This window comes from Pteropus medius, unplaced genomic scaffold (assembly GCF_902729225.1).
Source record: "Pteropus medius unplaced genomic scaffold, Ma_sr-lr_union100, whole genome shotgun sequence".
NCBI lineage: Eukaryota > Metazoa > Chordata > Mammalia > Chiroptera > Pteropodidae > Pteropus > Pteropus medius.
In genome coordinates this window covers 5,209,338-5,229,267 of record NW_024344374.1, presented here as the reverse complement: position 1 = coordinate 5,229,267, position 19,930 = coordinate 5,209,338, and the positions used below count along the sequence as shown (strand labels likewise).

The window sequence follows — 19,930 nt, the reverse complement described above, 5'->3', positions numbered from 1 at the left end:
ATAGAATATTTTTTTGGTCTTCATTTTGTTTGGTCAAAACACAGACCTATATTTCTATGATTTTTCTCTATCTCTTAGTGATATGTAAAAGTTCTTCATATTTTAAGGACCTTAATACTTTATTTGATAAGCATAATGGATATATTTTTCAATTTGTTCCTTGCTTTCTAGTTTTGATTTTTTGAAGAGCAGAAACTTTAAGAAGTGCCATATTTCTTCTGGTTTTATGTCTTATTGCCTTGGCTAAAAATTTCAAAAGGATTTTAAATAATAGTAGAAATACTTAGAATGATCGATTTGTTCCTTCTCTAGTTGAGAAATAAGCTTTTTTCACAATTGAGCATGATTTATATTGTTGCTTTAAAATAACCTATCATATTAATGACGTTATCTTTTTAGCCCTAATTTTTTATTAAAAAGAGAAATTAATTTTATTTTATTCCTTTTTAGCATTGTGGACTATTCTTTTCTTTTAATCGTGACAATTATTGTTTTGTACTACAGCAAAAGATTTACTAATTTTAATCTTTTGCATTTGTGGAATAAGCCTTATTGAATAAAGGAGAAAGATTTTTTGAATATTATTTGAATTCAGTTTGGAAGTAATTATTTGTAATTGTGCTTCTAGGTTTATAAGAGAAAAGGAGTCAGCAGTTTTCTACACTAAAATTTGTACTAAGCTTTATCAGTTTGAATTTCTAACATTTTATCTTAACTACCAGCAGTGTAGATTTCTGTCTTTCATTTTTGGTTTCCTTGCATTCTTTTCTTATCAAATCCCTCTCCTCCTACACATCTGTTTTCTTCTTAGCCTGTTCTCTTTCTATGGCTTTTAGTTCCTGTTTCTGTAGAGGCTTTGACTTTCTAAATCCTAGTAACACAAGCACCATTCCAATGTGCTTATTTTCTTATTTCGGTATTAAGTTATGTATTCTTCTAAATCTTCAAGTTGATTTCGCGGTTCTTAAAGTTTACACAGTATTTTCATAGGCTTGCTCTAGACTTGTGTTTGTTCCCCCTGGTATGAGGATATATCTATTTTGACCTACACTGTCCAATATTATAGCCACTAGCCAGATGTGGCTATTTAAATTAATTAAAATTAAATAGAATCATAAATTAAGTTCTACAGTTGCAATAGCCTCATTTTAAGTATTCAGTAGCTACATGTGACTAGTGGCTATTGAACAAAGCAGATAGCATGTCAATTATCACAGAAAATTCTATTGGACAGTGCTGATCTAGACCCTCTTTTGAATAGATACGGTGCTTGGCTTATTTTTAACCCTTTTCAGTGATCACTTGGGTAGGTTATCAGTTTGTTTTAATAATAATAATAGCAAGTTTTATAGCCGTGGATTCTAACACTCATTTTACCCAGTTTATTGTTTGTTGCAAATGCTATGACTGGATGTACCTCTTCATTCATGGATGAGAAAAAAGGAGGAAAAAAACCTGTCTGGCTTCTTTGAAAATTTTGTGCTAAAAAAAGAAAGAATGTAAGACACAGATAGTGTACAAGAATTCACAATGAATTCAGATAGTGTACAAGACACAGATAGTGTACAAGAATTCACTATGAAAAACAGAACAATACCCTAGAAAGCATTTGTTTTGTGTACTTAACATAGTAAATAAAACATTGAAATAGAGATGAGAAGTGAGGAGATAAAAGACTGAAATGAAAACAAAACTGGCTGAGAAACTGAAAGGAATAAAGAGAACTGTGTAAAATAAAGAAATATTGTAATGTTGACGTAATAAATGTTCAAACCTGTAGAGAATTTTTATGAGTTTATTTGAGCCAAACTGACGACAGTTGTCAGGAAGCAAAATCTCAACAGATTAAGAAAATGCTCCAGAGAATGGCAGTTTTGCAGCTTATTTTATAAATTAGAATCAAAGGAGGAGACTTAAAGAGAGTTACATAAAATGTATCGGTGGTAGATTAAGGGAGCGAGAGAAAGCAAAGCAGGGAAATCTCTGGGATTGGATAAAAAGTAAAATGGAGAGACACATACTTCTTTTACATTGATGGGTACTGGACAGTTAATAATTAACATTTACAGCACACAGAGATGGTATTTCGGGAACAAGATAACAGTGAGGGGTTGTATGGTCTCTGCTCTGGTACAGTGGATGTGCCATAATGAGTCTGAAAAAGGAGATTATGCTGACATTTCAAAGGTATGTTATCTTAGATGCACAAAGGCAATGCACTTGCTCACTTAAGGTAAAGACTGACCTTTGTCAAGGAAGCTACAAGCCAAAAACATGACTACCCACCATGACCTGCTTTTATTTAGGAATTTTTACGTTCAGAGCATCCTATGTGGTTACTTTGGGTATCTGAGTTTATAGGGCCCACTGTGCAGAGCCTCCCCTGAGCTTGTCCATAGTAACAAGGAAAATAAATGCAATGCCAAGATTAATTCTTAATTAGAAGTAGAAGAGAAGAGAAACAACACTACATGAAACCAAACAGGGGTATGGAAGAAAAGCCTGACACATTTCTACCGAATTCAGGAGGAAGTAGAATGAGATAAAAATGAAAAAAAGGATAGGATATATGAAGTCCAGAAAATGAGGAGCCAACAGATGAATAACTTATTTCCCAGAAATACTATTCAAAAATATAAAACAAGAAACATTCCTTAAACTGGAGAATATTTGAATATTCACATTAAATGAAGTTTGGTGAAATTTTAGAATTCGAAGGATGAGGAAAGTATTATTGTCGGTTATGGTGTCTTGTTTGTAGTTAATGTTTCCTAACAGGGAAAGAAAATGTGGAAAACAAGCTGAAACACTGACATAATTTACTAGTTTTCTGCTCTCTGGAGGAGAATGGCTCTGATATAGTTCACAAAGTCAAGTATTTTAAAAGACGACTTATGACAACCATCACTCAAGGTTGGCTGCGGTGGCTTCTCACAGCTGAGTTTGTGTTGCAGTTGAAATTACATCCACATGGAGTTTAATTAATGGAGCCCAAGGGCAAATATTGTCCCCAAGTCAGATTTGTTGTGACCTCTTTTTTTTCTTTCAAGATCATTTTTCAAAATATTTCTCTTGTGGCCTGATTGGAGTGGGGTTGGGAGAGGGGGTTGCAATCTTGTGTAATGGTGATGGATCTCGGGTGTTAGAACAATGTTACACAACCCTGCATTTTTATCATTCTAATGACTATGGCTGGACAAGGGGAGCTTACTTCCCTCCCAGCTATTTATACAAGCTAATCAGAGGCTTGATACAATACAGATGGTGATAACCTTTTGCCATACAAAGTTCATGTTGAGTTTTTCTTTGGCAGCAAAGGGTTTGCCTCATTCAGTATTCTGAACCAAAAAAAATTCTATGTCTTAAATGCTTTACAGAGGATAGCAGATGATGTAAACCATTTCAGGAACACTAAAAAGAGTCAAATGCTAGGTCTCTGCCACATTCCACAAACATTACCCCAGATCTATTTACTTCTTAGATCTATGGGATAAAAAAATGTTTTTATTGACTTATGTTTTTATCCAAGTATGACAAAGCACAAAGATTGAGAGAGAAGAACAAATGATTTTCAGTAAATTATCCACTCCTCTTCTATCTTTAAAGTGCATTCCAAACCCAGATCTTGTGTAATTCTTTGCTTGGATTACTGGATTAGTCCTGCTATTATTCTTAGTATTTTAAGCTTAATATATTGTCTTGCCAACAGATAGAATGGTTCCTGTAAATATTCACCAGTTCCCAAGAAGAAAAATAGAACCACAGCTAAAAGTATTGTTTATGTAAGAAGTAGTACAGCAAGAAATGTCCACTAAATCCTAACCTGATGATAAGGAATGGTATTGACATGAGCTAATATTAATATTACAAGATAGTATTTGTTCGTGTCAGAAGAACAATAAAGGCACAAAAAGAAAACTTTATTTTTATTTTTGTACAAAACTATACAGATACAGAGCTTGTGTACCCATGCATGCACACACACCCACACAGATATTCTATACAATTCTACTGCTCACTGAAGACCAGTTCATTCCATTAACTCCAGAGTATCCTAGAATTTATCCACTCCACTCATTCGTTAATTCATTCATTGAATAAAGATTTATGAGCACATGCTGTGTGCCAGGCGCTGTCAAGAATGCCATATTGAAAAAGACGATTTCCTTTTTTTCTTCTCCATCAAAAGTCTCATTGTTAGTGTCTTGCTTACAGCTACTGCTGTGGTCTTATAGAAGAGAGAGTAGTCAAAATGAGCAAAAGCTTAGGGGAGTGTCCATGGAGATTAGGTTATGATTTCAAACTGGGACAACTCAGAAAGAGTTTATCACTTATAAAGAGCCAGGATGGTGTAAACAACTTGATACATCTCGGAGTGCTAGAACTAGGAGCGCGCTTTTGAATACCGAAGTACAATTTTAGAGACAAATAAAATCATATCTAGCTTTATGTCATCCATAACAGATAATTGGATTTTTCCCCAGAGGTGGTACTGAATGAAAAAAAGTGTATGTATATATTTCAATCCATTCCAATGATCATTTATATTGATAGGGCGTTTTACCTGGGGCATGTACTAGCTGAAATATATATATGTTATATTTCGTATTATATATAAATTATATATGTTTATACTTTACAAACAAATTCAAATTCACTTTATTTGGCCAAAGTTGCTTCTTCAGGCTGGTTTCTAATTCTCTTTGGCATGTCCTTAGTAGCCTTTACTAGCTAGTAGTAGTAGATTTTTGAGAAGGAGTGGTGTGAGATATTTGAATACTTCTCAAATTATGAGCTTTCCAGATGTTCTCCAGAGTTATTTTTAGTTTATTTCAGTTGACTTTAAATGAAGGTGTAATGGCTTTATCTTTAGCTCACAAACACTAGGAATTTTGGTAAGAGTTATTGAGTTGGAATCAATACCTAATGATTGTAGACTAATGAAGAATGCTTTCCATAAACATAAATTTTATAATCTGACCAAATGTGGATCTTCAGCTGAGTGTGCCCCTTAAAGTGAATTGAGGCAGTTATTTTTTAAATTATATCATCTCTTTCTGACTTTTACAAAACAGGATATAATTGTTGTTCCTACTTTCTGAATATAGTGTTTCTAGAATTATTGCCTAATAAACATAGAATATCTTCTAAAAACTTGACAGAAAATATACCGTGGCCCTTTTTTACCTTTCTTATCAGTTTATAACAAAAAAGCAACAACAGGAAATTTAGTTGCAAAGCCAGAGTCACAGCTCGATTTCTTGTGCCTTTACAGTTTGTTATTACAAAGTATCAGTGGCAGTAAATAAATGCCTTTTAAAAAAGTTTTTATCTTTTCTCCTATCTACAGAGAAGGGATGGCATATAACATTTATAAATCATAACTCCTTATCCAAAAATAATAGAGCAAAAGCATCAGTATTTTCTCATAAGGATAGGACATTGCTAAAAATAGCTGATTTTATGCTAATACTGGGAGGTCCCAGTAAAAAAGATGAAGTAGTGAATCAATTCTGCAATATTGGAGGAGCAGTGGAAAAACGAATATAGAAAGCAGGTTGGCCATTATGAACTCTGGAAAAGATATATTCTGTTAAATTTTCTTTCAGATTTGGTTCATGTTTCGAGAGCCCGAAAATAAAAAATTATATTTATAATTTAACAGTAAGTGATAATATTAATAAAAATTCATTTCATAAATACTTGCTGCTCTTCATTAGCAAGGCCCATGACAGTGCTGCTGCTGGTGGTGATGATGCATTCTAAATGCTTCTAGGTTTATTGTGGTTCTGTGAGACTATTGTAGGTTCTAGTCTGTGCTCTGTGCTTATTTCTATTTTACTTTCACTGCTCAGTGTTACTTTCCTCAGTCTCGTGAAATGCCAATGATCTTCACAAATACTATTTTACATAAGAAGGGAAGCACATAGTAGGTCAACTGCAACACCAACTCATACTACTTGTGCGTTTCATTACAGCAAATTCTTCGTCATTCTAGAGAAAACTCGACGAAAGTTATATTTCTCATTACGGACGGATATTCTAATGGGGGAGATCCTAGACCGATTGCAGCATCACTGAAAGATTTTGGAGTGGAGATCTTCACTTTTGGCATATGGCAAGGAAACATTCGAGAACTGAATGACATGGCTTCCACCCCAAAGGAAGAACACTGCTTCCTACTCCACAGTTTTGAAGAATTTGAGGCTTTAGCTCGCCGGGCATTGCATGAAGGTATTGGAAACCTAATAGTATAACATAGTGCATCTAAATGGGGTTTTCTTCTCTCTTATTGTTTGAAACCCACCAGAGGGTCATACCAACCCTATGAAGTCTTTGCTGAGCACGACACCCATGTGTCCTTGGTGTATTATGAGATGTGTGGAACTTCATAATTACAGATGACATTCTGACCTTGCAACAAGAATATTTGTTTTGTTTATAACAGCTGTGATATAATTTCACTAAAATATCCATATGCTCCCTGCAGGAGCCATTAGAATCAATGGAATGAATTTAGGTGTGTTTTGAGACCACACACAGAGTGGGAAGCCTTTTACAGTTATCTGGAAAGATGAAGTAAACATTCAGAAACATCCATAGTGAATCTCACCAGAATGTTTCCCAGAAATACACATGAAGATATAGGGACAGTAAATACTTAACACATATTTCTTGACCTGATAATTTGAAGATAAATATCCTTATGAATAAACTGAAGAGCATTATCCCAACAGGAAATGAAACCAGTAAATCCATTCATTAGATTCTTTGTACATCATTTATAAGAATGTTTAGTTGTATGATTTAAGATAGATGAACTATCAAGCATATGGGCATGTGTCTTGTTGAGCCACAAGAAAAAGTGCAGATTAGGAGATGACAAGAGATCTAGCTTCAGATCAAAGCCATATAGCAAATTAAGCTTGATTCTTGCAGGTATCCATGTGAAAGATTTGATTTGATGAGCAAATCTTGGCAACATGAGGTTTCAAGCAATTAGTGATGTTCATAAAAACTCAAACCTACTGTAGTTCCAAGAGAAGATTTTAGGGCAAGATCTCAGGTCAGCTATAGGTACAGCAGAAAATCCAGCTTAGCTATCCACTAGCTGAGGGGCTTTTGGCAAATTATTTAACTTTTGTACTCCTTAAGTTTATCTTTAATAGAATAGGGAATGAGAATTTTACCTACTTCATAGGTTTATTATAAGGATTAGGTGGGTTAATACATATAAAGTGATTTTGAAAGTTACTGAAAGCCTATTATACTAAGCCCTCAATAACTGTCCAAGATTATTACCATAAGAAATCTATCTAACATCTATAAGCTTCAGATACCTTTGCTTTTAAAATGGAAATATTATATACAACATAGTTTTATCTGGAGAATTAAATAAAAATGTTTAAAATTTCACCAGGCATAGTATTTGGCACATGGCAGAAGTTCAATAACTGGGACTTCTTTCATTTCTCCTTTTTTTAGGGAAAAGTGATGTGTTGAATGGGAAAGCAGGGTGGCTGTGTTACTAGATGGAACTATGAAATTATAGGTTCTATGAGCTATGTCGGAAAGGACTAATTTCCAGTCTTTTCATCTCTCTGTCATGTAGGATTGGGACCTTCTACCCTAATGTGAGTTGACCTAGAAACTGGGTGCAACAGAGCCTTCTTTTGGTTACAATATTACAGCATGGGTTTAGAAGGCATCACTTTTATTGTAATAAATGAATATCTAGAATGTGTACTACTCTGATTGAGTTTCTGGGTTTGGTAAGAGAAGATCCTGCTCTTACTGAAAAGATCTGATCAGGTCAAAGGCAAAGAGCCTCGTTTTCCCAGCCTCTATATTTCCTGAAGCTACTTTTAGTTTAGATGGATCCACTCTTGATCTCAAGACTGTCCATGTTTTTGGCCATTCTCAATAGACGTACGGTACAGAATAATAGCTTCTCCAGTGTGTAACTTATGTACTTATCTCTCTCCCAGACCTGGATGCCAGTGTACCAGTCTTGATAGCTAGATTTTTCTTGCTCCCTAAGTTGCTCTTCTACCAAATAAACTTACGGCCTAATGTCTCAGAGTCGAGTGCCCATGTTGCAGACCTTTCACCCACATATAGTCTGTTAGATGGAGCTTTAATAGAATGCCTGGTTGTACTGGTCTCTTTCCCTTGGGGCTGGAGTCTTCCCCTGACTTTGACCTTGTCTATTGTTCAGAGTCTTCATGAGTAGAGACAGATGTTCCATAATTGAAGCCATCACCAATCTCCTTTCCAGGTATTCAGTTACAGTCCATGTGCCTTACAGTCCATGGGCTCATCACTCTATTTGGGCTTAACACCATGGACCTAGTATTGGAATTTGGGCTAAGACTTTTGAACTTCTTCAACATAGTAAATGGAACTTATCGTTTGCCTGATACGGGGCCATCCAATCTGGATCAGTCATATTCAACAACTCTGTTAAGTCACTATCTGAGTAACTCTGCCTGAGTTGTTGAATTCCTAACATGCCTCACCTCAGAGCAGCTCAAGTAAATCAGTATGATCTCCATTTACAGAAAGTGTGATAATTTACTTAAAAATGAGAGATTAAACCAGATTCTGGTCCTGTTACTCAACTCTCTTGGTGCCCTTATCTAAGTCTTTAACCAAATAACTATGGGAATGATGCCATTTATTGTTTATTCAGTAGCTCACAAGCAACCCCCTTATGCAGCAGTCAGGATTGTAGTTTTCTTATGTATTTGAACGAGGATTTTGTAGATCTGGTTACTGCTGCCTGACCTCACACTGAGGCAGCGGAGCTTTGCTGGTGTGGAAGCCAGAGGAGTGAGCTGTGGAACTGACTGCATTACTTCCTGCTGCATCTGGAGATTCCTCGCCGAAGTACTTAATTTCTGCCTGACCCTGCATGGCCTCGAGAACTTCTGATGAGGTCTCAGACTGAAATAACTTAACCGGCTGAAACAAACCCTCAGTCTATGGGAGCGCAAATAACACATTTCATCTTTGGGTGGGAGTGGGGAGCAGTGGGAATTAGACTAGACAGATATGAAAAGATATTTTCTCCAGCTTGCACTTAAATTTTAGTAACAAGAGAGAGTAACATTCAACTGTTAATTCATATATTTTTTTTTATTATCCTCCATCGTATGTTATGGGTAGATCTGCCTTCTGGGAGTTTTATTCAAGAGGATATGTCCCATTGCTCATATCTGTGTGAAGCCGGCAGAGACTGCTGTGACCGAATGGCGAGCTGCAAATGTGGGACACACACAGGTCAATTCGAGTGCATCTGTGAAAAGGGCTATTACGGGAAAGGTCTGCAGTATGAATGTGCAGGTGAGTCTCCAGTTTGTGTGTAATTCTGTCAGGTATCTGTTGCTGTGTAAAAAATCGACCCCAAAACTCAATGACTTAAAACAAGAAGTACTTATTGCTTGTGAGTCAGCTGGGCAGCTCTTTGGATCTGGGCCCTGTCAACTCCTGCATTTGTCATCAACTGTGGGCTGAGTAGGCAGCCCTGCTGGTCTTACTTGTGTTCTCTTACCTGTGGGGGCACAGCTGGCTGGAGTCAGTCTCAGATGACTCTGTCTAGGACTACTAGGCTGTTTTTATGTGGCCTGTCAGACTTAGTCCGGCCAGTCTGGGCTTGTTCACGTGGTGACAGAGTTTCAAGAAGAAGACGGGAAGCTTGCAAGGCCTCCAGAAGCATAGGTTCAGAACCAGGTGGGGGAGGATTTGGGATCTCTTACTTGTAATCAGTCAATAGCCAAATCTGTCCCCTCGGTACTTAAACTAAAACATGCCTCTGTCTCTGTATGAGATTGAAGCCAGTGGGATTCTGGTCCTCAGGCCATGTGTAAATTGTGAGATGGTCACATAAAAATATGCCATTCACTTGATGGTCTTTCAGCTTTTCACAAGTCTCAACAGAGGGACTTCAAAAACTCTAAAAGTGACGTCACTTCAAAATAAAATTCACTTCATCAACATTTGTAATTTTAACCTCCTCTAGCTTTCCTTACCAGAGGATCTTTACATTTTAAATATTTTATTAGAAAAGCAAGAAGAACAACTTAGGATTCTTGTGTTCTACATTATATTTTAGAGAATATCTAATATTTAAAGTAGTATGTGGTTTTTCTGTGACAGCCGTTCGTTTGTTTGTTCTTTTTGACCTAACAGCAACATGTTTATAACTTACAGCTTTTCCATGGTTTGCTGTTTGGGAAAATGCATTCCCATGGACATTAACACCCACCAGCAAAATTTAGTAGCAGCAGGTTTACTTTATACTATCATTGCTTGTTTTATGTTAATGTTCTTTTATTCTGACATTTGAAAGGTAGGCCTGCTCTGAAACATAAAAATGTGGTTCTCCCCTGTCTACCTGAACTGCTTGCTCTTCTTCTCTTCTTCTTCTCATAGGACATTTCCTCTCATGTTCTTCTTTTACTCTCTTTTATTGCTGCCCCCTCCCTTAATTTCTCTTCTGTCCCCTGGCCCTGGTCCCAGCTGGCAGACACAGCCTTCCTGGGTCCAGCCATCCATGCTCACCCAGCAGAATCACTCCTTTCTTGGCCCTGCTCCCACTCCACACAGCAGGATTTCTCATTTAAGCAGGAAAAAAAAAGGGGGTGGGGGGATCAGCCCAACTGCCTCTGAGTTGGCAAAATGCCTCCCCTTGAATCTTCCCACACTTTCATCAACAGCCCTGCTTGGCACTGTCCCCAACACCCCCTCTTTTCCTCCTCTCATCCTAGCCCACCAAACACAGGCAGAAGTTCTCATTTTCTTGCTCCATGCTGTAGTCAGCATGTCTGCTTTCCGTGTGGTCCCAGACTGAACTGCTCCCTGCCAATAAGCCACTGCCGTGTGGCTGCCCAGAGCCTCAGCCACTCTGTGCTGCAGCCCCAACTACTCCATGGCACTATAATCTTGCATCCCAGGGGAGAAGCTGCATGAAGAGAGAGGGGGGCAGTTAAAAAACCCACTGTCCCCAGTTACCCAAGTAGCTGTGGCTATTACCGGTTGAATATTCCAGGGTGAAAGGCACAGCAGTCTGTAAAATGTAGGAGCTTGGGCAGGCCTGTCAGTAGAGCCTCAGTGGAGAGCACAGGAGCACTTTTGCTGTTGGTTCTAGCCAAGAACATCAAGCTCAGAAGGATGAGTTTATCCATTTATTTTATTTATTTATTTTTTTTAGTTAGTAAGCTTGGCTTAATACCTCCTTACATGCAAGATTTACATTAGATACAGTTGCATCAATATAAATATGTGCATATCATCATTTTCAGTATTTGTTTCTCAGGTGTTAGGAGAAGTTGTATTGGAACTCCAAGATGTACTCTATGACTTTGCATAGTTGCACTGAGCAGTGTTCATCATTGGCTCTACCTGCATACCAGGAATTAAGAGAAAATAAATTATATCCTTCCTATGACATGAAGGACTCAACACCAGGCTCTTTTCTTTTGGAAAGTCAGGAAGGAATATTAGCTGCAAACCATCCTGTTTTGAAAATCTGAGAGCCTTTTAAAATCTATTTAGTCAACAAATATTATGTTCTCCATGCCACACCGAATCCGGATAAGAATTCAATGGTGGGACAGACATGGTCTCTACCTTCTTGGAACTTACAATCTAACCAACAAATCAATTTGCAAATGCAAGCTATGATGTATGTTATTAAATAGAAATGCCCATGGTATAAAGAAGGGACTCTAGAGAAGGCTAAGATTGCGCCCTCTAATCTAAAATCCAAAGGATGAGTAGACCATAGCTATTTTATTGCTCCATGAGAGAATGTTACCTTTCATTCTAAACAGCTGGAATTCTCGGTATTTATACTCATTATAGAAACAATGCTTTTCCGAAGCAAATCATTCCTCTTGAGAGCCAAAAGAAACCTTAGAGATTATCTGCTCTAAACCCCTCATTCTACAAGAGGAAATTGAGATCTCAAGAAAGATGAGTAATTTACTCAAGATGGCATATCCAGCCATCAGTAGGACCTGGGGAAGGACCCAGGACACTTTTCTCTAAGTCCTGTGTTATTTCCAAGATACCACACCACTTATTTTGCATTTTTGAAAATAGCTGCTTGTATACATTGCTTTTCCATAGACACTGAGCTGTGTTCAAACTGTTTAAAAACAAAGAAAGATCTGGCTCAAATTCAACCTCTGATGATTACAAACTATGAGGTTTTGGATGATTAATTTCTTCCGATTCTCAGTTTCTTCTGTAAAATTAGCTTAATAATGGTATAGTTATACACACGCACATGCACATATATGTATATGTACACATATCTATGTATATAAAGTAAATGCATATGTATATATAATCATGATATAAAGATAAAGAGTTGAGTAATTGAGAGAATATACTTAGATTGCTTAGGACAATATCTGACACATCAATTCTCAGTGGTAGGTTTGATTATTAATCATTATTGTGAAATAATATCCACATGAGAAAACTAATGAATGAACGTTAAAATAATTACCTCAAGAATGGATCCGTGAAGATAAGTGACGCCATATATTTTGTAAATTTCACTCTCTTTAGGCTGCACTAGTGGTTCTAACCTGAGAATTTGTGCTATGGGGAAGATAAGGAAGATCTATACATGCAGGTGAATTCCCTCAAGAAATCTTGCACCAACCAAAGGTGGAATACAGTTTGACCTAATAAGTATCAAATGAAAATCAAGAATGCTGAGTGAGAGACGGCAGTAAGATACTGTGCCATTGGATGTTGAAGAAAGTAGAGGCTATTTGCCTTGATTAGAGAAAATTTATATGCGAAGGCAAATTATATTTGTTAATTAATTTTATAGAAAAGTAGAATACTAGAGCTCACTGTAAGGGTTTTTCTCACCGTTCGGAGAGACAAGGAAATTCTATCCCATGATCACACAGGAAATTTGTGGCAGAGCTGAAGAAGAATTAAGGTTACCCAAGTCTCAGTCTGGGGTCCTTTCTTCATACCAGACTGTCTCAGAGGTGCCTGTGAGACCTCAAAGAAAACTGATGATCGCGATGCTACTATGATCTCCTTCTCATTTTCCCTGTGATTGGCCATGTGGCTTGCATGGGTCCTCAAAACAATGACCTCCCAAAACCCTGTCTAAGGCAGTGACTTCTCTCGAAATGGCCTAAGCATCACAGTCACAGTAAGCAGCTGATTCATGCACAAGACCCTTTTGCCCCCACAACTTTTATTAATTGTGAATCTGTTCCATATGATAAACATCGTAACTGGAATGCAAGATTGAATATATTTGTTAGAAATTATTATCAAGTGATATTTTGCCAAAGAGTTCAATTTTATAAGACATTAGTATGTTTGAACTGGTTTTTAATTTCCTTTGACTCAAAACTTTTGAGTTGTTTTCAAAATAATCATGTGCTTTCAGCTGGTGGTCTTGAAGAGTACGTACTTATGGCTTTTACAGAAGCGAAAATCCTATAATAAATAGATAATGCAATGTAAAACGATGCTTTGTTCATGTGTGTGTCATTCACTTGTATAATGGCACTGAACACAGAAACCATATTTGGCAGAATTTAAATAATGCCAAAAAAATCTGCTAGGAAAAGAGAATTTGAAACACAATTGTAATACTTATAAAGCCATCCCCCATGTGGTCCAGTCTGAGAGGCACTGCGGTGAAGGAAATCCAGTTCCGCAACCAAAGTAAATTTCAAAATAGTGCAAGTTCTTCACTTGATTTTCTCTAACTCCTAAATGAGGACATATAGACCACAACAGTTCTTAAAATCTTCCTTTTCTCATCACTCATTCCCTTAGAAACTGTGACTCTTCTGGACTTAAAAATTCTCTTCGAATTCCCCCCTACAGACAGACAGAGTCATGCACACATGCACACATGTACGCACACGTGCGCACACCTCCCAAGCCCTACCTCCAACCTCTCGTCCTTATTGCTCTTTCTGATTTTACCCGACATAGCTCAGTTTCATATACTGCAAATATTTCGTATGCTTCAGAAATTCAGGGATATTAACACTATGTTAGCAGGTTTACAGGGTTGAGAAAATATCCTTCTAGGATTAGTCAATGAACTTTAGCTAAGAGACGAGTACTGAAAAACTGGAGTCTAAGGAAAAGAAGATGTTGCTTTCTTTTTTAGGTCTAGTATTATTTTCTTCATCCTGAACATTTAACATAGGCATTTCGACAGTGATGATGATGATAATGTTGATAACGATGAGAACAATAATAATTAATGATGATGATAATAATAATAGCTAATATTAAAATAGTGCTTACTGTATTCCAGATACTTTTCCAAGCATTGATATATACTAACTTATTTAATGCTCACAATAATTCTCTGGAGTATTTTTTCATTTTAGAGATAAGGAAAAGTCAGAGAAGTTAAGTAGCTTGCCCAAGGTTACACAGTAAGAGGGCTGGTTTACGAACCCCAGTTGTCTGACTCCAGAGCCTAAAGTCCAGCCATAGTGATAGACATTCAACAAATAAACACAAAAATAATTTTAAATTCTGTTAAGTATTAGTTTGACCCTTAGGAAATCATCAATATTTAATATTTGGTCATTTTCAACTCACAAAATAGCAGCGTCATATGGTTCAACCTAATACAAGAAAGGAAAAGAAGAAAATTAATTTCATAAAATACAAATCTGCTTAATGTTTTTAACCAGACTCGTTCACGGAATAAACTTCTCAAGACCCTTACTGTGATATAAAGGCTTTACGTGGTTTGATCTCTCTTCACCCTTTGAGCTAAAAGCTGGAACTAGTTATAGTTTCCCCAGGTACCACGCGATTTCATTCCTCAGACCTTTTTTCATGCTTCTTCTGGCTCCCTCTCCCACTGCACCCAACCGTTGTCTTTGTTCTTACTACATCAGAGTAGTGATTCTAACAGGCAGGAACTTTCTAATTCATTCTGCATCCCCACTGCTCGCCTTCAGAGCCCATAGTAAGTGCTCAGGAGAAAGGATTGGGTAAGAGATCAACTTGAATACCAGAATCTTAAATGGACAAGAACTCATTATTGAAATCTTAGACCACTGCATGATTTCCATATCTGCTGTGGACACCACAGGATCGCTAGCATAAAGGCACATGGTAAGAAGTTTTTAAGAATGTATTTAATTTATTTGAATGCCGAGCATTTACATTGGGTTCAACTTTGTCAACAATGCATCAGATGCAGTGTACAATTGATTTTCTAGATTAGTCATTTTTAGATGGCTAGATCGTTAAATCAGTTGTGAATATCCAGTGAACTCCTGTTGTAAATTGAAACAGTTGCAGCTGTTCTGAAATGTTCCCTGAAGGGATTTGAGAGACAGAATATAGAGACAGTAGGCATTTTGAGGACACTGCTCTTTTCCAGAGACTGATTTATTTCAGTGAGTTTGGAATAATTATCGGATTGAAAATTATAGCTGGATGGGAGCCAAGGCTGAGGGCTAGATAATGAGCCAAAGCCCGTTATATTATTTTTCATAAAAGGAGGATACACTATAGAAATAGAAACACTGGAATATTTATGTGGGGATATCTTATTATACATGTAAACATATGCACACAAATCCCCACCCCTACCCTGCACGCATATACACATTTTCCTATCTAAGAATTATATCATTTCTTTGGAAAGAAAGAGGACAGAGAACTCTAGAAATTCTTGAATGGAAACCAAAACATTTGGAAATCTTGTTCTCTGAGAAAAGCTTAGCTGATTTTTTTTCCCCAAAAAACATCCCCAGCAGTGCCTAATAATGGATTTGTAAGGGATAAGGAATTTGTACAATGTATTCCTATTTGAATTTTATAAGAGAACATTGCTAGTGTGTTGACATGGGTCCCTATCAACTTGAGGTAGAGAATGAGCAACTGCTGCCTAGAGTAGGCTGGTTTGTTCAGTTTTCCACTTAATGAGGTGAATCATTAATTCATATATCCATGTATTTCTGTTACTATTAGAATAAAAGAGCATACAACATCAATTTCATTTCTATTTTTCACTTTTATAGGTTTTAGTGATGAAAGCCTTCTTCGTACAATTATGTAGCTTCTTCGTACAAATATGTAGACAGGACTTGAAATAGTTGTGTTAAGTTGATGTCACTAAATTCTTTGAGTTCCTACTGAGTTTCATGTCAAAAATATCATGAGTTGGCTATCATCAAAAATATCTTATAAATGATCTATTAACTGATGATTCCCTCAGGCCCTTTTTCAGTATTATTGAAACTGAAGAATTGGAAACTTATGGCTTGCAAATAGTTGTTATCCAATCATTACAATCATTCACTTTCTCAAATTTCTGGAAAGTCCTCCAAAGAGACGTTACTAGGACTTATTCAAAGAACCAATGTACTATATACTTGGAACTAATAATAAAATTAAATTTTAAAAAAAGGCTACTTGTTACTATTTCACTTGGAAGAACTTTGTTTAACACAGTCGTGTTTGGGAAAATCAAAACAGTAAATTTTAATAAACTTTTAGCAATTCAACAGTTTTTGATAAAATTATTTTACAATGTTCATTGATATATTTTTATCAAAATCTTGGAGAAACCACTTCTTGAAGCTTCTTAGAGGACCTGCTTATTGTACCTTAATTAAAGAGAGGTGTGGTTGGTTAGAGGTCCGGGATACTTTTTCATGCCTAACCATTGCTTTTTAGACACCTTGATACATGGAACAGAATATGATAAAGAGTATACATTAGCATTAGAATGACTAGAGAGGTATATTCTTCCTGCAGAAATTGAACTACTTATTCGTATATCAGTTTCAATAAAATTTTACAGTTCTTCATGATGGTTGCACAATTCTCTTTTAAACTATTCTTAGCAAATATATAGATTTCTTATTATTGTAAATGGGATTTTGTCACATTTTTAAAACATAATGCTGCTTCATAAAACTTTATCGATTTTGAAGTATTTATCTTGCCACTTACAAATCTTTTAATTCTAGTCATTTTCAGTTGATTTCTTTGAATTTTCTCAGTTAAACTATAATACTATTACATACAAATAGTAAAACAATTTTTTGTTTAAAATGTTGATGGTAAAACAGTAACCTTGCTTTATTAATTTTTATGGTTGTATTTCCTGTATTTTACATATAATGAATGAATGAATGAATGAATTTTTTTCTTAGAACTTATTTCATAGTTCATGACTTATTTTCAAAAAAACTGCTGCCATATTTTAACAAAATTTATAAATTGCAAGTTTTAATGGAAGATTTCCCAACTATTAATATGCTACATACAGTAATAATGGTTTGCTTTATATATTTGTTAAATGATTGCTTAAGTGGTTAAAATCCACAATATCCTTGAATAGTGTCTTGTACTGTTATATGAATGAAAACATTACCCCACACCATCAGTCATCAATACATGCAAATGGCTTTACACACACACACACACCACCCACCCACCTTGATTTTAGGACTAATTTTGAGAAATCTCAGTAACTAGATAACATGAAAGAAATACATGTGTGATTAGCCACTTCCTATTATTGAATTCGGCCTTCCAGATGGCTTACTTTGATTTTAAGCCAGTGCTTCTCAGGGTCAATAGACTTGTTCACCTTTGCTTCTCCAAAAAAGGAGTGGAAAATTCCCAGGAAGTTGGGAACCAAGCAGAGTTTCCATATGCTGTGTTCCAGTATCTAAACATGTAGTTTGCTTTATTTATTTACTCATTTACTCATTCACTCAAAATTTGTTCATACTTACTCCAAGTCCACGTGCAGTATAGCAGAGGCTATTATAAAATAAGCCTAGTCCCCAAGGTGCAGTTTCTCTATCTTGATTATTTCTGGATACATCTTGAAATTGCGCTTCTCTGCCTGTTGCTTTTTTATTTCTCATTACACTTTTTTTGAGGTAGTTGTCATGTGCAGTTTTAAGGAATAGCACAGAGTGATCCCCTGTGCCATTTTTATCGTTTCTCCGAATGGTAACTTCTTGCAAACCTGTAGTATAGCATCACACCGGGAATAATGACATTGACTTTAAGCTCTTGTATAAACATTCCTCTGGCAGAGGAAGAGGGATGAGGAGCACTGCCTCGTTCCTGTCAGGTGAACGTAGAATCCAGGTTCCTTATTTTGCCCCCATTGACACTGATACATATGTGTGCGAAGAGGATGCTCATTACTGATGGATGCGGATGAAAGTTCTGGCTCTTTGCTGAGCTTCCACTGACAGCATCCTGGCTGGGAGGGCTAGGAGCGCCTTGTTATTGCTCCCCATGTGGCCTCCACTGACACTACAAGGAGGGAACCTCTTTACTGCTTGGTGGTGGTAAAAGTCCTGACTTTTCGACTCTAACTCTGCTTCAGTGGAGAAGGGGAAGGACCCCTTGTTACTTCTGGGTGAATGTGGAAGTGAGATACAACCCTCACCCTGTGGTCTCCATTGGCAAGACCCATCTCTCTACTTGGCCTTCTCTGATAGATCTGGCAGCGGTGTTGGGGGTGCTCACTAGAGCTTTGCAAGAGTGGAAAGCTACACTTCACTTGGCCTCTGCCTGGTGTGGCTGGGGTTGGGCCACAGATTTTTCTCTGTGTTTGGGTAGAGGAGTTGAGTGGTTATTGTCTAAACATATTCTATCTTGCTAGACTTCCCATTTCTTTATCCTTGTCTAGAGAGAGCAGTATTTTGTTGTTTGGGTTTGTTTGTTTGTCCATTGCCATGGTGGTTCGGGGCTTGTCAGCTTCATCAACTCTAAGTCTGGGATATGTGAGGAAAAAGGAAACCCAAGGAAGTCACCATCATATCAGTTTTTGGATCTTGAGGTCCCTCACCGGTCTGTCTTCTCATCATGTCATTTTATGTTTATTTTATGTATAATGCCCAGGGTTTTTAGTTGTACTTAGCAGGAGGACTAAGGAAAAGTATATTTACTCCATTTTCCTGCAAACAGATTACTCTGCTTCTGTGTGCATCTGTCGTTCTCTATTGAAAGATTTTTTCCATGTTGATTCTATCAGTCCAACAGTGATACTGTTCTTCGTGAGTTACCTTAATTAGGGACACCCTTTGTGGAAGCATGTTGATCTCAGTTTATCCCATGTTTTATGCACCATGATGATGTTTATAAGAATTATGGAGAAAAACAATTAAGCAAAAACAGTTAAAAGCAATTAAGTAAAAGTATTAATCATACCTCAAAGTTCTTAAACCACCCTTATCTATAGAGATATATGGGAGTGAGTGAATCCTATCATGTGTTTGAGAATGAAATGTTATTGTCCTTCAAAGTTATTCCCCAAAAGGCATCCAAAGTAATCCTGACATACATCCTAACTTAAAACATTGTCATTGTTTTCACTGTTTTAGGGATAAACTTACTAGCTTTTAAATGTGGCCTATCCAGTCTACAGCCATGCCACCCTGAACAACCCCGATCCCGTCTGATCTCAGAAGCTAAGCAGGGTCAGGCCTGGTTAGTACTTGGATGGGAGACCACCTAGGAAGACTAGGTGCTGTAGGCATAAAAAGTAAAAAATAAGAGATTGTAAGCTGACAAGGTCCTTGCAGTCTGTGAGGTCAACCAAGGGTTGCTTTGCCTAAAAAAATTAAAAAATAGTAAAAAAAATAAATATGGCCTATCCAGCCTTGATGGTTCTGGCACTCACTCACTTTTCTCGCCTCACTCCTCTGTATTCCAGCCAAAGTGAACTCTTATTTTTTCCAGGCATGCTCTCTCTTGCCTCTGGTCTGCACATGTTGATCCCTCTGTCTGCAATGCCACAACCCTGCTTCTACACGTCCCCTCACTTCTACTCATGGTTCTGGTCTCACCTCTGAAAACACTTTGATCAAAAACGCTTACCCAACCACCCCACTCCTGCCTCAAGTCATGATAACGTTCATCTCACGTC

General features: G+C 37.0%; 1 protein-coding gene and 1 pseudogene across 2 annotated transcripts in view; both read left to right on the top strand.

Moving 5' to 3' along the window:
• The window catches only part of SVEP1 (sushi, von Willebrand factor type A, EGF and pentraxin domain containing 1), a 153,353-nt gene that overhangs the window by 24,868 nt on the left and 108,555 nt on the right, over positions 1–19,930 (top strand). For both annotated transcript variants that reach the window (XM_039870681.1, XM_039870680.1), the window contains 2 exons: positions 5,979–6,234; positions 9,169–9,345. In XM_039870681.1, the coding sequence (XP_039726615.1) occupies positions 5,979–6,234; positions 9,169–9,345 (433 nt within the window). The remainder of the gene's footprint in view (positions 1–5,978; positions 6,235–9,168; positions 9,346–19,930) is intronic.
• Positions 19,422–19,540, top strand: LOC120608785 (uncharacterized; annotated as a pseudogene).